Genomic DNA, 19872 nt, shown 5'->3' with positions numbered 1-19872 from the left:
ACAACGGTACTTTTATCTGACGCTATTTGGAAAATATACATTACTGGCCATTAAAATTGCTACACCAGGAAGATGACTTGCTACAGACGCGAAATTTAAACGACAGGAAGAAGATGCCGTGATATGCAAATTATTAGCTTTTCTGAGCATTCACACAAGATTGCCGCCGGTGGCGACACCTACAACGTGCTGACATGAGGAAAGTTTCCACTCCATTTTTCATACACAAACAGCAGTTGACCAGCGTTGCCTGGTGAAACGTTGCTGTAATGCCTCGTGTAAGGAGGAGAAATGCGTACCATCACGTTTTCGACTTGCTCGAGATCCAATGACTGTTAGCAGAATATGGAGTCCGTGGCTTCAGGAGGATAATACGGAACTCCATGCTGGATCCCAACGGCCTCGTATCACTAGCAGTCGAGATGACAGGCATCTTATCCGCATGGCTATAACGGATCGTGCAGCCACGTCTCGATCCCCGAGTCAACAGATGGGGACGTTTGCAAGACAACAACCATCTGCACGAACAGTACGACGACGTTTGCAGCAGCATGGACTATCAGCTCGGAGACCACGGCTGCGGTTACCCTTGACGCTGCATCACAGACATGAGCGCCTGCGATGGTGTACTGAACGACAAACCTGGGTGCACGAATGGCAAAATTCATTTTTTCGGATTAATCCAGGTTCTGTTTACAGCATCGTGATGGTCGCATCGGTGTTTAGCGACGTCGCAGTGAACGCACATTGGATTCGTGTATTCGTTATCGCCGTTCTGGCGTATCACCCGGCATGATGGTATGGGGTGCCATTGGTTACACGTTTCGGTCACCTCTTGTTGTCATTGACAACACGTTGAACAGTGGACGTTACATTTCAGATGGTGTACGACCCGTGGCTCTACCCTTCATTCAATCCCTGCGAAGCCCTGCATTTCAGCTGGATAATGCAGATCTCTCACCAATTGAAAACGTCTGGTCAATGATGGCCGAGCAACTGGCTCGTCACAATACGCCAGTCACTACTCTTGATGAACTGTGGTATCGTGTTGAAGCTGCCTGGGCAACTGTACCTGTACAAGCCATCCAAGCTCTGTTTGACTCAATGCCCAGGCGTATCAATGCCTTTATTACGGCTAGAGATGGCTGTTCTGGGTACTTATTTCTCAGGATCTATGCCCCCTAATTGCGTGAAAATGTAATCACATGTCAGTTCTAGTATAATATATTTGTCTAAATATTTGTCCAAATTCACCCGTTTATGATCTACATTTCTTCTTGGTGTAGCGATTTTAACGGCCAGTGGTGTATGTAAACACAAGTACTTCGAGACATGCAGTTATACGAAGCAGCTGTTACACAGTCGTACTGCGTAGCCATTTGTGCTGTTCACGTATATTTTGTATCGTGCAGTGCAGCACACGAGTCATGAGGCTAAACATAGCGAGAGGCTGCACATTGTCCGATATGTAAAGCGTACCAGTGCGTGTGGATTTATATCCAAGTAAATTCCATTGTATAGATAAGAAGGAGAAGAAAACACTGAATGATGCGCATGACTTACCCTCTTTTGCAACTTTTCAGATAGCGCCATCTTCACTATTTTCATGGCTGAATGTATGATCTTCGATGCATTCACCAAGTGAAGTCCTTTCAACCTCCGGCGGTAAGCAGTCTATAAATAGCGAATTAAATTATTATAGTAGTGCTAAGTCTTTTTGAAGGCTGAAAATTTCAATACAAAATTATATGAAAGAATGTTCTTCAATAACTAAACTGGATTTAAACACTAACATACGTGGAACAAAAATTTAAATCTCTCATTCGTTTGATGTTTTAGTAAGTAAACTGCTAGCGAAAATTCGATTACCATGAGGGAGTCTTCTTCAGAATTCATGACAGCATTCAACATCAAACTATGCGCACTATACCGCATGAAACGAAGGTAGCACCAATTCGATGAAGAAATATGTACGAAGAGAAGTGGCATCTAACTTAAATAAGGTAATACTAGAGCCAGGCAACTTATGTATACTTATATAAATTATAAACTAGTTTTGAGGAAAAATTACAGATGTTGACAAGCAAAAATAATTTCATGTATTGCTACTAAAGGAAAGCAATGAATGGTTTACGCAGGTGATAACACTAACAGCTGAATACAAAGACGATGTAAAAGAAATGGTGAGGGAGTTGAGGCGGACAGCAGTATTAACTTATCTGAATATAAGTATTAAATTTCGAAGAAAGAAGATAATTGACGAAGAACTGAAATGGCTTGATGAAAGTTCACAGGACGCACAAACTCATATTTAAGGGCTCTGAGCACTATGGAACGTAATTGTTGGTTGGTTGTTTCGGGGAAGGAGAGCAGACAGCGAGGTCATCGGTCTCATCGGATTAGGGAAGGACGGGCAAGGACGTCGGCCGTGCCCTTTGAAAGGAACTATCCCGGCATTTGCCTGGAGCGATTTAGGGAAAACACGGAGAACCTAAATCAGGATGGCCGGACGCGGGATTGAACCGTCGTCCTCCCGAATGTGTGTCCAGTGTCTAACCACTGCGTCACCTCGCTCGGTGGGACGTAACTGCTGAGGTCATCAGTCCCCTAGTACTTAGGACTACTTAAACATAACTAATCTAAGGACATCACACACATCCATGCCCGAGTCAAGATTCGAACTTGCGACTGTAGCGGCCTCGCCGTTCCAGACTGTAGCGCCTAGAACCGCTCGGCAACTCCAGCCGGCCCACAAACTAATTTACTTAACAATTTGTTTAATAAGTAAAAAGAGATGTTATTACGTGAAGGAATGTTTCGAGGATTTATCGCGATGCTACATTTAAATCAGGAAACAGCTTCACTGCGGTAAAGTTAACAGCCTACAACAATATTACACAACTGCGAGACAGATGGACGATGGAGAATATGAATGAAGATGAAATAGCTAGTGGCACGTAGCAAGAATGAGATAGAAGAGAGGGAAGGAGCACTAATGGGAATTAATCGCTATGCTCAAGAGTACGGGATTCCCCAAAACAAGACCATCGATTAAGTAATGAAAGATTGGGGAAAAGTGGGGGCTGGTAACTCAACATCGATAGGAGCAATACAAAGTCGGTATGGCCGAAGCAATGATTTACCCACCTATAGCGAGTCAGTAGTCCGAAGAACATTAACTGTCATTTGCGCTAGGAGCGTATATAATGAGGATTGGTACAGGAAAGAAAGCTGCAGAGGGAGTATAATTAAAACGAATATTTTTATGAGAAATTAATTCGGAAACCAGGAGCAGAAAAACACAGTATTTCAAGTTGCCTTCAACTTAAGGTGACACTAACTTCTTACGTTGTGATATTAAATATTAACTCGCAATAAAAGAGAGACGAAAGAATCGCTTACGTTAAAGTTTTTTCTTGGCGAACGAGGGTTAGCCATGCTGTTTTGATTGTCACATACAAAAACTAAAGTTGTGTAATAATTTTTTTGTTTATTGCGGGCAAATGACGTGTTGCACAGTGAAACTCCGCACCACACCGCAGCACAGCGCTTGAGTAGCATATTTCGGCCACTCTCTTTGTCTCCTCTAGAGGCGTGCTGCGGTACTATGAAGAGGGAATTCCACTGTTTACTCGAACTGCAGACGTCTAACTGTAAACAAATACAAAATTAGTTACGTACCTTTATTTATCTACGAGCCGTTTCGGCGTCATAAGCTCGCGTTTCACCAGTGTTCTAAAGTGGTTTAACATTAAGTTTGCTGTAAGTACGGTGGCACTGTTGGAATCTTATAATGTGCTCGTTGCACCGGTGCCTTTGTGACATCTAACATTTTTACCACCTTTCATTGCGCATAGGAATCACATTCATCAAGTATTTAATAAAATGTCAAATAATATTTCGGCGATTACCATCCGCTTGAGATAATGCTAGCTAGAGATAAGAGTGTGTGCATGTCGTTGCCTACAATCTTATATTCTCGTCTTATGACTGATATGCCTGACGAGTCTTGAGTTATGTTTCTCGATTAACACTGATCGAGTGGCTAAAGAGAGTACTGATCCGCCATTAGCAAAAGCAGACGGAAATAAACGGAAGATACTATTGTGATAATTTATTTTGATGAGCGTTTCCAATTACCATAACTGATTGCATACCACAAGAAATGGGAAATTTTACATACTATTTAGTCAATCATAATGTGCTAGCCAAGAAGAACGAGAAATAGAAAAGGAATGCGGAAAATTTTATTAGATGATTCTTCAGTTTGTCGAGAGGTTTTTGTTGATCTAACAGTCCTTGACTTTACTGCCAATCCGCGGTGTTCAAAGGACACAATATTTCGGCGATCAGAATTGTTGCCATTGTCAGGTCCACTGATCACTGATCACTGAGATCCTGGGGGCTCGCGGCTGGTTTATATCTCCTCCCACAGCAAACCGTTCCCTCCGCGGTCCGAGAACGAGGACGCCCCTTGGCAGTGTCGGAGACGCTAGTGTCGGCGTCTGTTGTAACGTCGATGCAGTTGCTCCGTCTGCCCTGGTCACCAGAGTGTCTTCTGAATTTTAGCTAGTCTTTCGTGCCAAGCATTGCTGTCTACTATTGTACGTGTGGGAGGTGGAGGGATTATCTACGACTTCTCCTGCTCCGCTTGTGCTGAATAGTGTTGAGGAGGTTGCAGTGGGTGCAAAGGACGTCGACGCCATCGTAGTACCTACTGTGGCCTTCAGATCTGGCCATCAGGACCCACTGGAGTTTTCAGATACTGAAGCACACATACATAAAAAAACAGAGTGGCCAAAGTGACGTAAGGAACGTCGGCTTATTCCATCAGACACCTGCCTGCAACAACCCATGGACAATAATGATCCTCTTTGCCAAGACCTTCTCTTATTTGATGATTCCATGGCAGAACATCATGCCCGTCTCCTGTTGGATACAAAGCAATCGTAGCATCCATGTAACATCGTTCCTCCCATCCATGGAGAAGAATCTGGCCTTTACCATTCTTCCCCAAAGCTACGCCGTCAAACTCTGGAGCTACAAAGGCTCTGTTCGATGATCTGAGACCGGCTCATGCAACACTGCGTGGTTTAATGATGTGACTGAAGGACCAGTGTCATAGACGTAGCTGTACTTGCTACAGCAACAGGCAATGTCTGTTAATTGCATGGGAGTTTGGATGGAGTCGCACTGTTGGAGAGGTACTTATTGAAGTTGCTGGTCTTCTTGCTTCATAGAGTGTCCCAGATACTGGGCTACCACTGCGGGAGTCGGATTCGATATTGCCCTCCTCCAAAAAGTGCGCTTTGATAAGGTTCCAGCTTTTTATGGATATCATGTCTATGTTACGCCATGCGCAGAAGGCGGCGGAGGGAAGGCGATATTCGTAATTTAAGGGATCGCGGTTGAAGGTATTACTTACCTGCCGTCGGACAAAGGTCTTGTGGTGATTTTTCATGGTTTTCGGATCATCAGTATTTACGCTCCATCTGGCTTGGAAAAGCGGCAGGCCGTCTGGGCCTTATTCAGAAGAAGTCGCACACTTGACTGCGGTCCGTTATGACCATTTTAATGTTAATGGAGACTTATACTTTATGACAACCCAGAAGAATCAATTTCCCATCATACGACATACAAGGAACTACAACTGCTGATGCAGCAGAAGAATCTTGCTGGCTCTTGTCGACGTGTGCATGGAGATCGAAGTGGATTTGTCTACGTTATGACCCATTCGTCGTGTCGGCTTGATAGTGAGTACGTTTCACCCGGTCACACAGGTGCGGCAATTGGCACTGAGTTGTGGTAAACGTCTCCCTCTGACCACATCGGAGTCATAATCAGTGTCTCTCCAACGGCAGAGAGTGTGCCGCAGTCGACGCACATAGAAATTTAATGTCAATCATTTCCATGATCCAGAGGGCAAGTAGTTAACAGAGTGAAGTCTGAAGTCTGGCGCTTTGGAAACAGGCAGAGGGCTTTCGGAAGAGAGGGCGGCTCCAGTGCGGTCGACGAACAAGCTGAAATGTTTGGTAATTGCCTTCACGCATGACATACAGAGGACGGCGGCAGCTAACTATAATGGCTTCCTTCAAGTGATCAGCACAGGCTTGCACAATAATCTGCTGAAAGCTTTGGACGTGGTACAAAGGGTTGATTCAGTCATTTCTCATCTGGTTTCAAGGATAAAGCATTAGGCCCTCATCTTACCAGTGATGAAGGCAACAGCGAACTGGTTGCATGCAACGTTTTGCTATTACGTGAGGGTGGGTCTTATCATTACAGTTCGTTATGACAGACTTACTTCTCCCCCTCTGGAAGGATGCCCTGGGGTTGTTAGAGTGGCTGCCCTACTCTTGCATGATGATTAAGCTTTGAACACTCCATCACAGTGGTTTGTAGGGAACTCTGAGTCAGAAACGTGCTCATCTTTCACAAGTGTTGCCCATTGGAACAGCGCCTATTTCTCCTTCACTCTAGCACCTCAAGAACTTTTTCATGGAATAATGTCCATACAGACTTTCCTTGTACCAGGACTCCTTTGGCATGCGACGTATATCGCCTAATGATTGGGGTCACTCCCGGAACTTGGTGGAGAGCCGCCATTCTGAGATCGCACAGCCCCTGGAGTGCTGATCCGTGCACCATGTTGTCCTCGCCACGGAGGCTCGTCCAACCTGATATCTGGCTGTCAATGAGAGACACATGATGTGTCTCCAATTACAGACCATTAATAGGGCAGATTTTCTGCTTGCCCTAGTGTCACACTCTTAACATGGATGAACATCAACTGTGGCTGTGCAGAAGTAAGGAAAATACTTGTTTTTCTTCTTTGTGTTGCTCAACACGCTGTGCTGCCACTTTCGATTCTGTTCGGGGATGATACTTTTAACGAATCACTAGCACAAACGCACTGAATTGGGTCTTTTCAAGTTGTCAGCAAGAGCGTCCTTGATTTTTTGGGGGCGTTTCTCCAATGTTGTCATACCTCATTAATTCACAATTCAAGGTATCACCAATATTATGCCAATGTTTTTGGGTAGACTTTTCCTGGATCCTCCCCATAGCTCCAGTGTGCCGGGTATGAGAAGGTGAATACTTGTTTGGTGTTTGTTCTGCAACCTGACCCATGCCTTAGGGCTATATAATATTTTTTGAGAAGAAATGCCCAAGTGATCCATGTTGGGGCTTGAGGATCAATGTGAATCTATCTATCTCCAGCTGGTATGCGGTCGCTGCTTTGTTTTGTTCCGCCAGGAGAGCGTTCTATATTAATGTTAGTTTTATGTTATTTTGATGATGTCACCAGATGTTCAATGAAGCTTGTAAGGGATCCATGAGTAAGGAATTTATTGCTAGCGCACACGAGCAGATGTAACTTTGATGGATTGCTCACGCGCTTCCTGCGATATTTAAGCTACAACAGAATCGCAGACCAGAGAGCAGTGTTGGCAGCAGTAGTATTAGTAGCTCGCGGACGTGCGGTTGGGTCAGTTCGCTCGTAGAGAGCAGTTGTCGAGTTGTATAGCTCACAGAGAGCACTTGTGTGCTTCAGTTCGGACAATGCAGTCCATTAGTGCTGTTTTGTAGCTTGAGAAGAGCAGTAGAGTTATGGAATTACCAACGCCGGTAGAGGAAAACGATGGCGGTGCCTGAACGATGTAGTATAAGGTAAAAGGAAAATATTATTGTTCTTTCAATAATAGTTATTCTTATACAGATAACTTTTCGCAGTCATTCATCTGAATTTAAAGTTTTTACTAATTTCTCCTATACATAGTCACGCCGATTCTCGTAAAGAAAATCAGTTTTTTTTCATACATAAAAAAATGTAGTGGAAATAAATTATGAATAATCCGCCTCGATTGCGAAAATTCCCGGTGTTTCCCCAGGTTTCAGCGTGGATAACCGCGCCTTCTTCAGAACAAAATAAAAAACAGCTTGCCTAAATGGGCATAGTCAATTTCTAAAATGAACACCCACAACAGCAGGTCCCCATAAAATTTATTAACATTACACGGTACATCCGTAACAAGTCAATAACACTACTTATCTGTGTGTGCTGCCTCGCCCCAGCCAACGTGCGATGGGTCACAGGCTCTCCACTGAAATTGACTATGCCCATTTAGGCAAGCTGTTTTTTATTTTTTTCTGAAGTAGGCGTGGTTATCCACGTTGAAACCTGGGTAAACACCGGGAATTTTCGCAATCGAGGCGGATTATTCATAATTTATTTAGATAATTACGATTGCTGACGCGCTGCAATGCTGAAAGTTCTTAAAATGTAGTGGCCAGCATTTGCACTGGGCTCTGCTCGAAAATGTTCTTACAGGAACAGATATATACGCGTTATCCAGCGACATCGTTGACGTAAGAATTTTCATTTTATTCAGAATGATTTTTCAGGACCGTGGCGCAGCACTGCTGACGTCTAGATTTACCAGTTTAGATTCACAGTCAGTTAATTATTGAACCGTTACATTACGAGATTTCTTTTGAAACTTTATATAAGAGTCACATTTTTATTGAGATGTTAGTCACTTTTTTATAGGTAGCTTACGGAATTTATCTGTTACAAGCTACTTTCGTACCCCGATTTTTAAAAAGCCTGATTAAGCAACCCCTCGCGATATGCAGGAAATCCGGGTTCTAGTCCCGGTCCAGCATAGTTTTTCGTAAGTCGCCAATGGGTTGGAGAATGGACGTCAATTTAAACAGTTTCTGTGAGCTTAACTGTTGCTGAAAGGTACAAATCTTTTATCAATAGAAATCTTCATATACAGTACTGACCATCAGTTCCTTACCTCAAAGTACCCAGTTCAGGAATCTTTACCACTGTCACATGCACAAATTTTACTTGATAATTTTTGAGACTCTTTGAGTATTTTGGTATAGCGTGAGGTTTATTATGAACCAATGAAATTAGTTTCCGTTAGAAAATAGGTAGGTAGCACGTGCAAAGACGAAAACGTGTAATATCTCTCCTTATTGTTTGCGAAAGTGAACCTAGGTAATTAATGCAGCAATTTGGAACTAACTTTTACGTTGGGCAGTTAAGCTGCTATGATACCTTCCAAATGAGGAGTCGAACAGTGCACGCTGCGCCCACAGTTAAATACCGTACAAAGCGGTGTACACAGAGGGCGCCAAACGCCAGGGGCTCTCCAGCATTGGATCACATGGGATCGGTCATCACGGAAATGGTGCACATAACAGGAACCGCATCATGTTTCCACCACAAGGCATTAAAATAGTCCGGTCCATTTGCCAAGGCTTGTATAGGCCACTATAGAATACGCTGAAAGCAGGACCTTCGTCATGCTTTCGAGTGATGTCAGGCAAATAGTTGTCTTATTCGCAATTATAAGTGGCTGCAAGGCTTCATTCGGCCAGTTATTATCCCGGTTGCCAGCAGTTCCATTTCCAGTTATCAGCAAGCCACCACCAGCCGCGGCAAAATTTATCCAGTAATTGGGTGTGCTGCCACCCGACAATTACCGGGATTGAACTACAATTATATTAAGCAGCCATAGATCACTGACTTAGATACAGACCAGAGTTCAGAACTTTTAAGGGGGGGGGGGGGGGGGGGAGGGGGTAGGACGTCAAACGGGCTGACTTGGAGCAGTAGAGGCACCACAGGACACTTTAATTTCCACTGTCTGTACTTTTACAAATAAATTCATAAAACTTTGTCATCATGACTAGGAAGGATTCATAATTCACACTCTTAGCAGTGGAACTTCGAAAATAATAACGAAATAATATATTTTATATGTGAAATTTCATCATTTTTTTCACCTATTAATGGCAGCATTTGTTGCTATAGGTACACTTTTCTCCATAAGTAAGAGAGATCGTATGATGAATTTTGCACAGCATACAAACCATACTTAAAGGTGTATGAAACTCTAGAATTTCTCAAATATATTAAAAACTGTGGTAAAAATTGAGGTAAATAACTGTAAAATTTGTGTTTTATCTAATCATGAAGTTTAAAATATAACAGCTCGTTCGTTTTTTCATAAATTAAATAAATTCTAGAGTTTCATACAACTTTAAGTATGGTATGGATGCTGTGCAAAATTCATCGAAGAATCTCTCTAACTATTGAAGAAAAGTGTACCTACAGCAACAAATGCAGCCATTAGTAAGTGAAAAAAATGATGTAATTTGGCACGTCAGATTTTATTTTGTGTTATTTTCGAACTTCCACTGCAATGAATGTGAATCCTAAATCCCTCTTGGTGATGCTGATAAAGTTTTGTCAATTTATTTGTAAAATTATAGACACTGGAAATTAAAATGTCGTGATATACCTCTCCTGCTCCAAGTCGGCCCGTTGGACATCCTACTCCCCTTCTACATCTACATCTACATCCATACTCCGAAAGCCACCTGACGGTGTGGGGCGGAGGGTACCCTGAGTACCTCTATCGGTCTCCCTTCTATTCCAGTCTCGTATTGTTCGTGGAAAGAAGGATTGTCGGTATTCTTCTCTGTGGGCTCTAATCTCTCTGATTTTATCCTCATGGTCTCTTCGCGAGATATACGTAGGAGGGAGCAATACACTGCTTGACTCTTCGGTGAAGGTATGTTCTCGAAACTTTAACAAAAGCCCGTACATAGCTACTGAGCGTCTCTCCTGCAGAGTTTTCCACTGGAGTCTATCTATCATCTCCGTAACGCTTTCGCGATTACTAAATGATCCTGTAGCGAAGCGCGCTGCTCTGCGTTGCATCTTCTCTATCACTTCTATCAACCCTATCTGGTATGGATCCCACACTGTTGAGTGGTATTCAAGCAGTGGACGAACAAGCGTACTGTAACCTACTTCCTTTGTTTTCGGATTGCATTTCCTTAGGATTCTTCCAAAGAATCTCAGTCTGGCATCTGCTTTACCGACGATCAACTTTATATGATCATTCCATTTTAAAACACTCCTAATGCGTACTCGCAGATAATTTATGGAATTAACTGCTTCCAGTTGCTGACCTGCTATTTTGTAGCTAAATGATAAGGGATCTATCTTTCTATGTATTCGCAGAACATTACACTTGTCTACACTGAGATTCAATTGCCATTCCCTGCACCATGCGTCAATTCTCTGCAGATCCTCCTGCATTTCAGTACAATTTCTCATTGTTGCAACCTCTCGATACACCACAGTATCATCTGTAAAAAGCCTCAGTGAACTTCCGATGTCATCCACAAGGTCATTTACGCATATTGTGAATAGCAAAGGCCTTATGACACTCCCCTGCGGCACACATGAAATCACTCTTACTTCGGAGGACTTCTCTCCATTGAGAACGACATGCTGCGTTCTGTTATCTAGGAACTCCTCAATCCAATCACACAATTGATCTGATAGTCCGTATGCTCTTACTTTGCTCATTAAACGACTGTGGGGAACTGTGTCAAACGCCTTGCGGAAGTCAAGAAACACGGCATCTACCTGTGAATACGTGTCTATGGCCCTCTGAGTCTCGTGGACGAATAGCGCGAGCTGGGTTTCACACGACCGTCTTTTTCGAAACCGATGCTGATTCCTACAGAGTAGGTTTCTAGACTCCAGTAAAGTCATTATACTCGAACATAATACGTGTTCCAAAATTCTACAACTGATCGACGTTAGAGATATAGGTCTATAGTTCTGCACATCTGTTCGACGTCCCTTCTTGAAAACGGGGGTGCCCTGTGCCCTTTTCCAATCCTTTGGAACGCTACGCTCTTCTAGAGACCTACAGTACTCCGCTGTAAGAAGGGAGGTAAGTTCCTTCGCGTACTCTGTATAAAATCGAACTGGTATCCCATCAGGACCAGCGGCCTTTCCTCTTTTGAGCGATTTTAATTGGTTCTCTACCCCTCTGTCGTCTACTTCGATATCTACCATTTCGTCATCTGTGCGACAATCTAGAGAAGGAATTACAGTGCAGTCTTCCTCTGTGAAACAGCTTTGTAACACGACATTTAGTATTTCGGCCTTTAGTCTGTCATCCTCTGTTTCAGTACCATTTTGGTCACAGAATGTCTGGACATTTTGTTGTGATCCACCTACCGCTTTGACATAAGACCACAATTTCTTAGGATTTTCTGCCAAGTCAGTACATAGAACTTTACTTTCGAATTCATTGAACGCCTCTCCCATAGTACTCCTCATACTACATTTCGCTTCGCGGAATTTTTGTTTGTCTGCAAGGCTTTGGCTATGTTTATGTTTGCTGTGAAGTTCCCTTTGCTTCCGCAGCAGTTTTCTAACTTGGTTGTTGTACCACGGTGTCTCTTTTCCATCTCTTACGATCTTGCTTGTCACATACTCATCTAACACATATTGTACAATGGTTTTGAACTTTGTCCACTGATCCTCAACACTATCTGCACTCGAGACAAAACTTTTGTGTTGAGACGTCAGATACTCTGTAATCTGCTTTTTGTCACTTTTGCTAAACAGAAAAATCTTCCTACCTTTTTTAATATTTCTACTTTCGCATGAAATTATCGATCCAGTAACCGCTTTTGAGCGCTGATCCCCTGTTCTGCATTAACTGATTCAAATAGTTCGGGTGTGTTTGTCACCAGAAGGTCTACTATGTTATCGCCACAAGTCGGTTCTCTGTTTAACTGCTCAAGGTAGTTTTCAGATAAGTCACATCCACGCTCTTCTCGTCAACCTGAAGCTGAATATTTGTGCACAGATTATTTTAATGAATGCCTTCCAGAGGGGTATTCTGTCAACCACCGATCTTACACCACACACTCGTCCAGCCCTGCATATCTCCTGCAGCCAACCTCTGGCCTCATTGTTCATATCCCTGTAATAGACTACATGTAAGACCTGTCCATTGCATTCTTCCACCAGCATATGCTCCAGTCTGGTCACAGGTTTTACCTGTCCCATCAAATGTAAGGGTACCTTTGAAACCAATCATGTGATCTAGAATCCAAGCTGCAGCTACTGTGCTACATTCTACGTGGGCATCACAACCAACAACCTGTCTGTCCACATGAATGGTCTCTTGACACTCTGTGGCCAAGAAGCAGCTGGACCACCTCATTGCTGAGTACGTTGTCCAAGGCGACGTTCTTCATTTCAATAACTGCTTCACAGCCTGTGCCATCTGGATCTTTCCTCCAAAACAGCGTTTCTGAACTGTGCAGTTGGGAACTCTCCCTGCAATAGATCTTGTGTTTCCGTCGCCCTCCTCACCTAAACCTTCGATAATCATTGTTATTATCCATCTAGTCTCTTAACTTTTCCGTTTCAAACACTGCGCAGGCCTCTATTCCACCAATGCTTTTTACTTCTCTCCTTTAGCGTTACGATCTTTCCCTCCCCCCCCTCTACCCGCTGTCTAACCAGCAAACTGCATCTAGCTGCCCTACCCTCTCTCCATCCCGTCCCTTAATGCTCCCACAAGTAACACTTTACCGTCCCCCATCCCAGCCTCCTCCTTAGCCCAATCGCCCAGCTTCCCCTCTCACCATGCGCTGCTGCTCGCAGTCTGGTTTCGCTGCTAGAGACTATGGTCATGTGTGCATGAGTTGAGTTTGTTTGAGTGTATGTGTATGTTGTCTGTTTTCGACGAAGGACTTGTTTTCCGCAATCTTAGTTTCTGACAATCATTTTGTTATGCCGATCTACGACTCAGTACCTCCTCTGTATGGTGAGTAGTAACTATCTTTTCCATAATATTGTTAATTATTCTTATTTGTTATTCATCCTGCTGCCTACATACTTTTTATTGTAATAATACATTACATACCGATCAGACAGTTACAGGCTGCAGGCACGCGACCTCAATACAGAAACTGATTTTTGTGCAAGAGGTTGCTTCGTGCCACTTTCATGTTGGGTGGCAAACTTACTTGGAGAACACATCAGTCCACCTTCTAAGCAATTTATATTTCCAGTCAGGTAAATAATTTTAATAGCGGAAAGTTCGGTATGTGCTACGCTTTTAATCAGTTACACAAGAATGGAATATTTTCTCTAAATTACCTTGTAGCAGACTTCGAGATTGCGGATGAGATTGATATCCGCGCGCATGATGTGTCCACCATTCACGTTTGCCAAGTCGAAGACGACCACATCTCCAAGAGAGTAGTCTTCGACCATCATAATTTCCAATGCGCCAGTCAGTGTCTTACCATACAGCGGCCAAATTATATTTGTCGGGTCTTCGTCCACTGCGGTCCAGACGTGCACGCGATACGCGTCCTTTGTGAGTCGTGGCATCGTCATCATTTTTCTGTAGGAGACATAATACTCCTGTTGATACATGCTTATGAGGAATAGGATAGTATATGCGGTTGACATAAAGTTACAATCTATGAAGTAGAGTAACAAACAATAACTCATGCATCCAGAATGAATCCTTCCCGCTACCGTGGAGTGTGCACTCTTTGGTAATACCCTGGTTCGTTAAAACTATGACTCGAATCGGGATACAAATTCGGAACTTGGCTGAGGTACCTAGGTACCAATGACAACCCTCCCTCAGACTGCGAGTCTAGGAATTCCTTCTGAAGTAGCAGACCCGCAAGGTGTGCAGGAGACCTTCTTTGAATCAGTAAGTGTAAAATATCCGTGAGTAGAATTCATTGTTGTACCACATGATACTTTGACCAGCCGTGGAATAGAACTTTAAAGAAGATTGTGATTCATTTTGAAGTGGTGGCATGCACTTTATGTGAACTGCAGTCGGCACTCGTTTTTTTAAACCGTAAAAATTACTCCGTAACAGCCGGCTTCATTCCAAATGTGAAAAAATGTTCCAAGGAACTAACATTCCGCTGTAATTGAAAATATTCAAATTCTAGATAATCTTGTCAGTACAGTATTTAATGTCTACAACAAGGCCATAATTATTAAGTTAAATCAAACTAAGAAGAAATATTATCAAAAACCAGTTACAAGTTTTAAAAATTTTCAAACAGAGGCTGTTGGGAACTAATGCAAATTTCCATTTTCGAGGCAGGGAAAGTTCTCGAATCATTACAGAAACTCAGTTAACATGCGAGCATCACGTATTCACGTATGTCATGGAGAAAAAGCATTTACTCTCAACGTTCAAAATGGTGCACTGCTGAGGAACTATGGCTTAAGCGTTCACACGTTATGTAATTATTTTTAAAAAAATGGGAAGAATCTTACTCCTTATAAAACTCAATAACTGAAGAATTTACACTACCTTCAAAGTAGCTTTCGCATACAATACAACACTTAAATATACAGAACAAGTAACATTTACAAAAGCTGGGCGAAACTCAACCTGAAGTCTCACAACAACAGAAACAATAGAAAATGACAGAAACTCCTTATCGAACGGTCCTGCAAGCAATTCCAACATTTGTTGGACCAAGGATCATGTGTTCCTAGATACACTATCCTCCTGATGCAACACTTCACCCCATGCGCCCTCAGCAATGCAACGTGGAAAAAATTCAAAAATATTGTCGCAGGAAAAGGAGTCACCTAGCACAACTAACTGGAAGCAAATGTAATTCCTCCACAAAAGAAACTTCTCAATCACTCCTGTGACCAATTTCTCAGTATTATTCGTCATTTTGGGACCATCACAAGTTTGAAACGACAGAAGAGACAGAGAAGACCAAACACACAGCGGTGCAAATCCACAGTTTCGATTAGAGAGCGACAGAATGTTACGGAGATGCTCATCAAATTCCATTGGCAAACGCTGCGAGGGATGCGTTGTACATAAAATTGATCTTGCGAGGGCGTACATTCCACCAGGAGTCGAGTAACAAATTAATTCCTCCCAAAAACGCCACTCGAAGTGAGACGACAAGAAAATCAGATGTATCAGAGCTCAAATGGAGGTTTCAGTTAGATTACATCGTGTTCAGGCAGAGATCCCGAAATCAGATATTGGAATGTAAAGCTTAGCCTGGAACAGACACAAACTCAAATCAGAATACAGTAGTGGTGAAGAGTAGGCTTAAGTTTAAAGAAACTACTCAGACAGAATGAATGCGCAAGTAATGTGACACGGTAATACTAAGGAATGAAGATACAAACTTCAAGTTCTCTAATGCTAGAGATACTGCGATAATGAGCAGCTCAGTACACAGTACAGTTGTAGAAGACAAAAGGGCATTCATAGAAGTTGGAAACAAAGCCATCGGAACAAGGGAGGCAACTATGAACAAGCAACAAATGCTAGATAAAACACTTCCACTGATCGGCGAAAGAAGGAAGTAAACAAATATTCGGGGACATTCGGATATACAGAAATACAAGTCACTCAGGAATGAAATCAGTATGAATTGCACAGAAGCTAAGGCGAAACGGCTGCCGGAAAGAAGTGAAGAAATAGAAAAATAAATCACAGTCGGAAAGACAGATTCAGTATACAGCAAAGTCAAAACTAACTGCGGTGAAATTAAAGGCAAAATTTTTAACATTAAGAGTGCAAAGGGAATTCCACTGCTAAATTACGAGAAGAGAGGGGATAGATGGAAAGAGTACACTGAAGGCCTCCAAAAGGAGGAAGAAAGGCTGATGAAGTGATAGAAGAAGAAACGGGAGTCAACTCTCAAGAGATAGATGATCCACTATTAGAATCATAATTTAAAAGTGCTTTGGAATGCTTTAGATCACATAAGGCAGACGGAATGGATAACATTCCGTCGGAATTTCTAAAATCATTGGAGTGAAGTAGCAACAAAATGACCAAAAAAAAAAAAAAAAGGTTCAAATGGCTCTGAGCACTATGCGACTTAACTTCTGAGGTCATCAGTCACCTAGAACTTAGAACTAATTAAACCTAACTAACCTAAGGACATCACACACATCCATGACCGAGGCAGGATTCGTTCCTGCGATCGTAGCGGTCGCTCGGTTCCAGACTGTAGCGCCCAGAACCGCACGGCCACTCCGGCCGACAATGAATATTCACGTTGGGGTGCAGTATGTGTGTGAGTCCGATGACATATCCCCTGACTTTAGCAAAACCATCGTCCATACAATTCTGAGGATTGCAAGAGTTAACAAATGCAAAAATTATCACACAATCAGCTTAAAAGGGCATGCATCCAAGGTAGTGACAATAATAATGTACAGGAGAATGGAAAAGAAAATTCAGGGTGTTTTAGATGACGGCCAGCTTGGCTTTTGGAAACTTGAAGGCACCAGAGAGGCGGTTCTGACATGATAATGAAAGGTAGAATAAAGGAAGACACGTTCACAAGATCTGTCGACACAGAAAAAGCGTTCGACAGTGTGAAATGGAGCAAGACGTTAGAAGTACTGAGAAAAATTGTGGTAAGGTGTATGGAGAGACCGGAAATATACCATACGTACAAGAACCAAGAGGGAACAATTAGATTTTATAATCAAGAACGATGTCCTTAGATAAAAAAGGATGTTAAACTTGACGTGCTCTTTCGCCCACACTGTCCAATCTATACGTAGAAGAAGCAAAGCAAAAATAAGACTTTCAAGAATGAGGTCAAAATTCTGGGTGAAAGGATGTGAATGATAAGATTTGCTGTTGACACTGCCATCGTCAATAACACAGAAGAAGAAATACAGGATGTAACCAAGAAAGAGGAAAGTAATGCGAAATGGTGGACATTGTTACACCGAGAAACTTAATATCAGAATTAGTTATCACGAAGTACAGGAAGTTAAGGAATTCTCCTCCGTAGGCTGTAAAATAACACAAGACGAACGGAGCAATGATAGCATAAAAAACAGGGCATTCCTGACAATGGAAAGACTACTAGTATTAAATTTAGGCCTTAAGTAGTGGAAGAATTTCTGAGCATGTACGTTTGGAGCAAAGCATTGTATGGTAGTGAAACATGGACTGTGAGAAGACTAGAACAATAGAAAATCAAAGCGTTTGAGGACTGCTGCTACAGAAGAATGTTGAAAACTAGGTGGACTCATAAAGTATGGATTATGGAGTTTCTCTGCTGAATCGGCGAGGAAAGTGATGTATGGAAATCACTGACAAGAAGAAGCGACAATATGAGAGCACATCTGTTAAGGCGTCAGGGAATAATTTCCATCATTTAGAGGGGGCTGCAAAGGGTAAAAACTGAGGAGAAAGACAGAAATTGAGATACATCCAGGAAGTAATTGATGAAGTTGGTTGCAAGTGCCACTCTGAGATAAGTTTAGCATCAGAGAAAAATTTGTGGTGGGACATCTCAAACCGATGGTAAATTTTGGCTATGTTACATCGTTTGAAATATAGCTCAACTTTATTATTATCATTCAACATCAAGTAAAACTTAACGTTAATTGTATAGAGGGTAACATGTACTACTGCAGCATTTCAAGTAAGTGAGGATCCACCATGGAAGATATGAAGAAGATGATGATGCAAGACATTCTCCAAATCTCTATCTGATACACCTTTGAAGTAGATGCGGATATTCAGAGACAAACAGCACAGTATTGCCACGATTTCGTTTTGTAGTGGACATTTTGGAGATGATCGATAAAACACATGAGAAATGCATCCTGCATCACTTTGAATCTTGATTTTAGAGTTCGGAGAACCTGACTTACAGTGCACAGGATTAGATCTTCTCCCACTGTTTCGTCTGACTAGATTATAAGATATTTTGAACGGGACATTGGATTCGATTTTTCGAATCATAGGTGAGTAGATGATATATGGAAGAACTTAAAGCGAGATTACCTATAACAACATTGAAAGCTTTTTCATCTGATTAAGTGCTTTGCCAGTACTTCATTTCGCGTAGGGAAGAAAACAGAGGCGTGAGGAAGAAAACAGGCGTGTCTAGTTCTCTTCAAAAACTACACTCCTGGAATAGATACCTAAATTAATTCACACACACACACACACACACACACACACACACACACACACACACATGGAGAGAGAGAGAGAGACTAGCAGCTTAGATGTCTGCTCCCCCAAGATCTATCACTTTCTCCAATTCTTGAACGGAACACAGTGTGCGTTGCTTTCTGCAACCGTTCCTTCCATAAACGAATCCGTTACCACTTTCCTCTCCCTTCTCACAAGCACCAAACATATCCGCATACCGCTTACAACACCCCAACTCCTACAGTTCCATTGTGTCCAGTCTCAGTCTCCAATCTCTGTACGCTACCGCGCCTGAACCAACACACCTCACGAACTACGATCTTACACACTCTCCATATCATCTTCCTACACAGTTCTGTCAGATTTCCTGTCTCAGATAGTGAAATCCACTTTGGTACTTACTTTTATTACTACGTCATCTAATCCACTCTCTTATCCACCGTGGTCGGTTCTTAGCATATCCTTCCATCTATTCCACCCACGCTACCACAAGACACCATTCTCGGAATACCAATCCCAAATGCCAACCATTTGGCTCCACTGACACCCCATTTACACTCCCAGAAATTGAAATAAGAACACCGTGAATTCATTGTCCCAGGAAGGGGAAACTTTATTGACACATTCCTGCGGTCAGATACATCACATGATCACACTGACAGAACCACAGGCACATAGACACATGCAACAGAGCATGCACAATGTCGGCACTAGTATAGTGTATATCCACCTTTCGCAGCAATGCAGGCTGCTATTCTCCCATGGAGACGATCGTAGAGATGCTGGATGTAGTCCTGTGGAACGGCTTGCCATGCCATTTCCACCTGGCGCCTCAGTTGGACCAGCGTTCGTGCTGGACGTACAGACCGCGTGAGACGACGATTCATCCAGTCCCAAACATGCTCAATGCGGGACAGATCCGGAGATCTTGCTGGCCAGGGTAGTTGACTTACACCTTCTAGAGCACGTTGGGTGGCACGGGATACATGCGGACGTGCATTGTCCTGTTGGAACAGCAAGTTCCCTTGCCGGTCTAGGAATG

General features: G+C 42.7%; 1 protein-coding gene across 1 annotated transcript in view; it reads right to left on the bottom strand.

Annotated features, from left to right (window-relative positions):
- LOC126266763 (clavesin-1-like) overlaps positions 1-14155 on the bottom strand; it is a 29321-nt gene extending 15166 nt beyond the window's left edge. Inside the window, exons 1-2 of the mRNA XM_049971283.1 lie at positions 14003-14155; positions 1564-1674 (exon numbers count right to left, since the gene is read on the bottom strand). Coding sequence (XP_049827240.1) covers positions 1564-1674; positions 14003-14122 — 231 coding nt within the window. The 5' untranslated portion in view covers positions 14123-14155. The remainder of the gene's footprint in view (positions 1-1563; positions 1675-14002) is intronic.
- Between the last annotated feature and the right edge of the window lie 5717 nt (positions 14156-19872).

Source organism: Schistocerca gregaria, chromosome 4, assembly GCF_023897955.1.
Source record: "Schistocerca gregaria isolate iqSchGreg1 chromosome 4, iqSchGreg1.2, whole genome shotgun sequence".
Lineage (NCBI taxonomy): Eukaryota > Metazoa > Arthropoda > Insecta > Orthoptera > Acrididae > Schistocerca > Schistocerca gregaria.
Note: the sequence above shows the minus strand (reverse complement) of the source record. Positions and strands in the feature narration are given on the sequence as shown.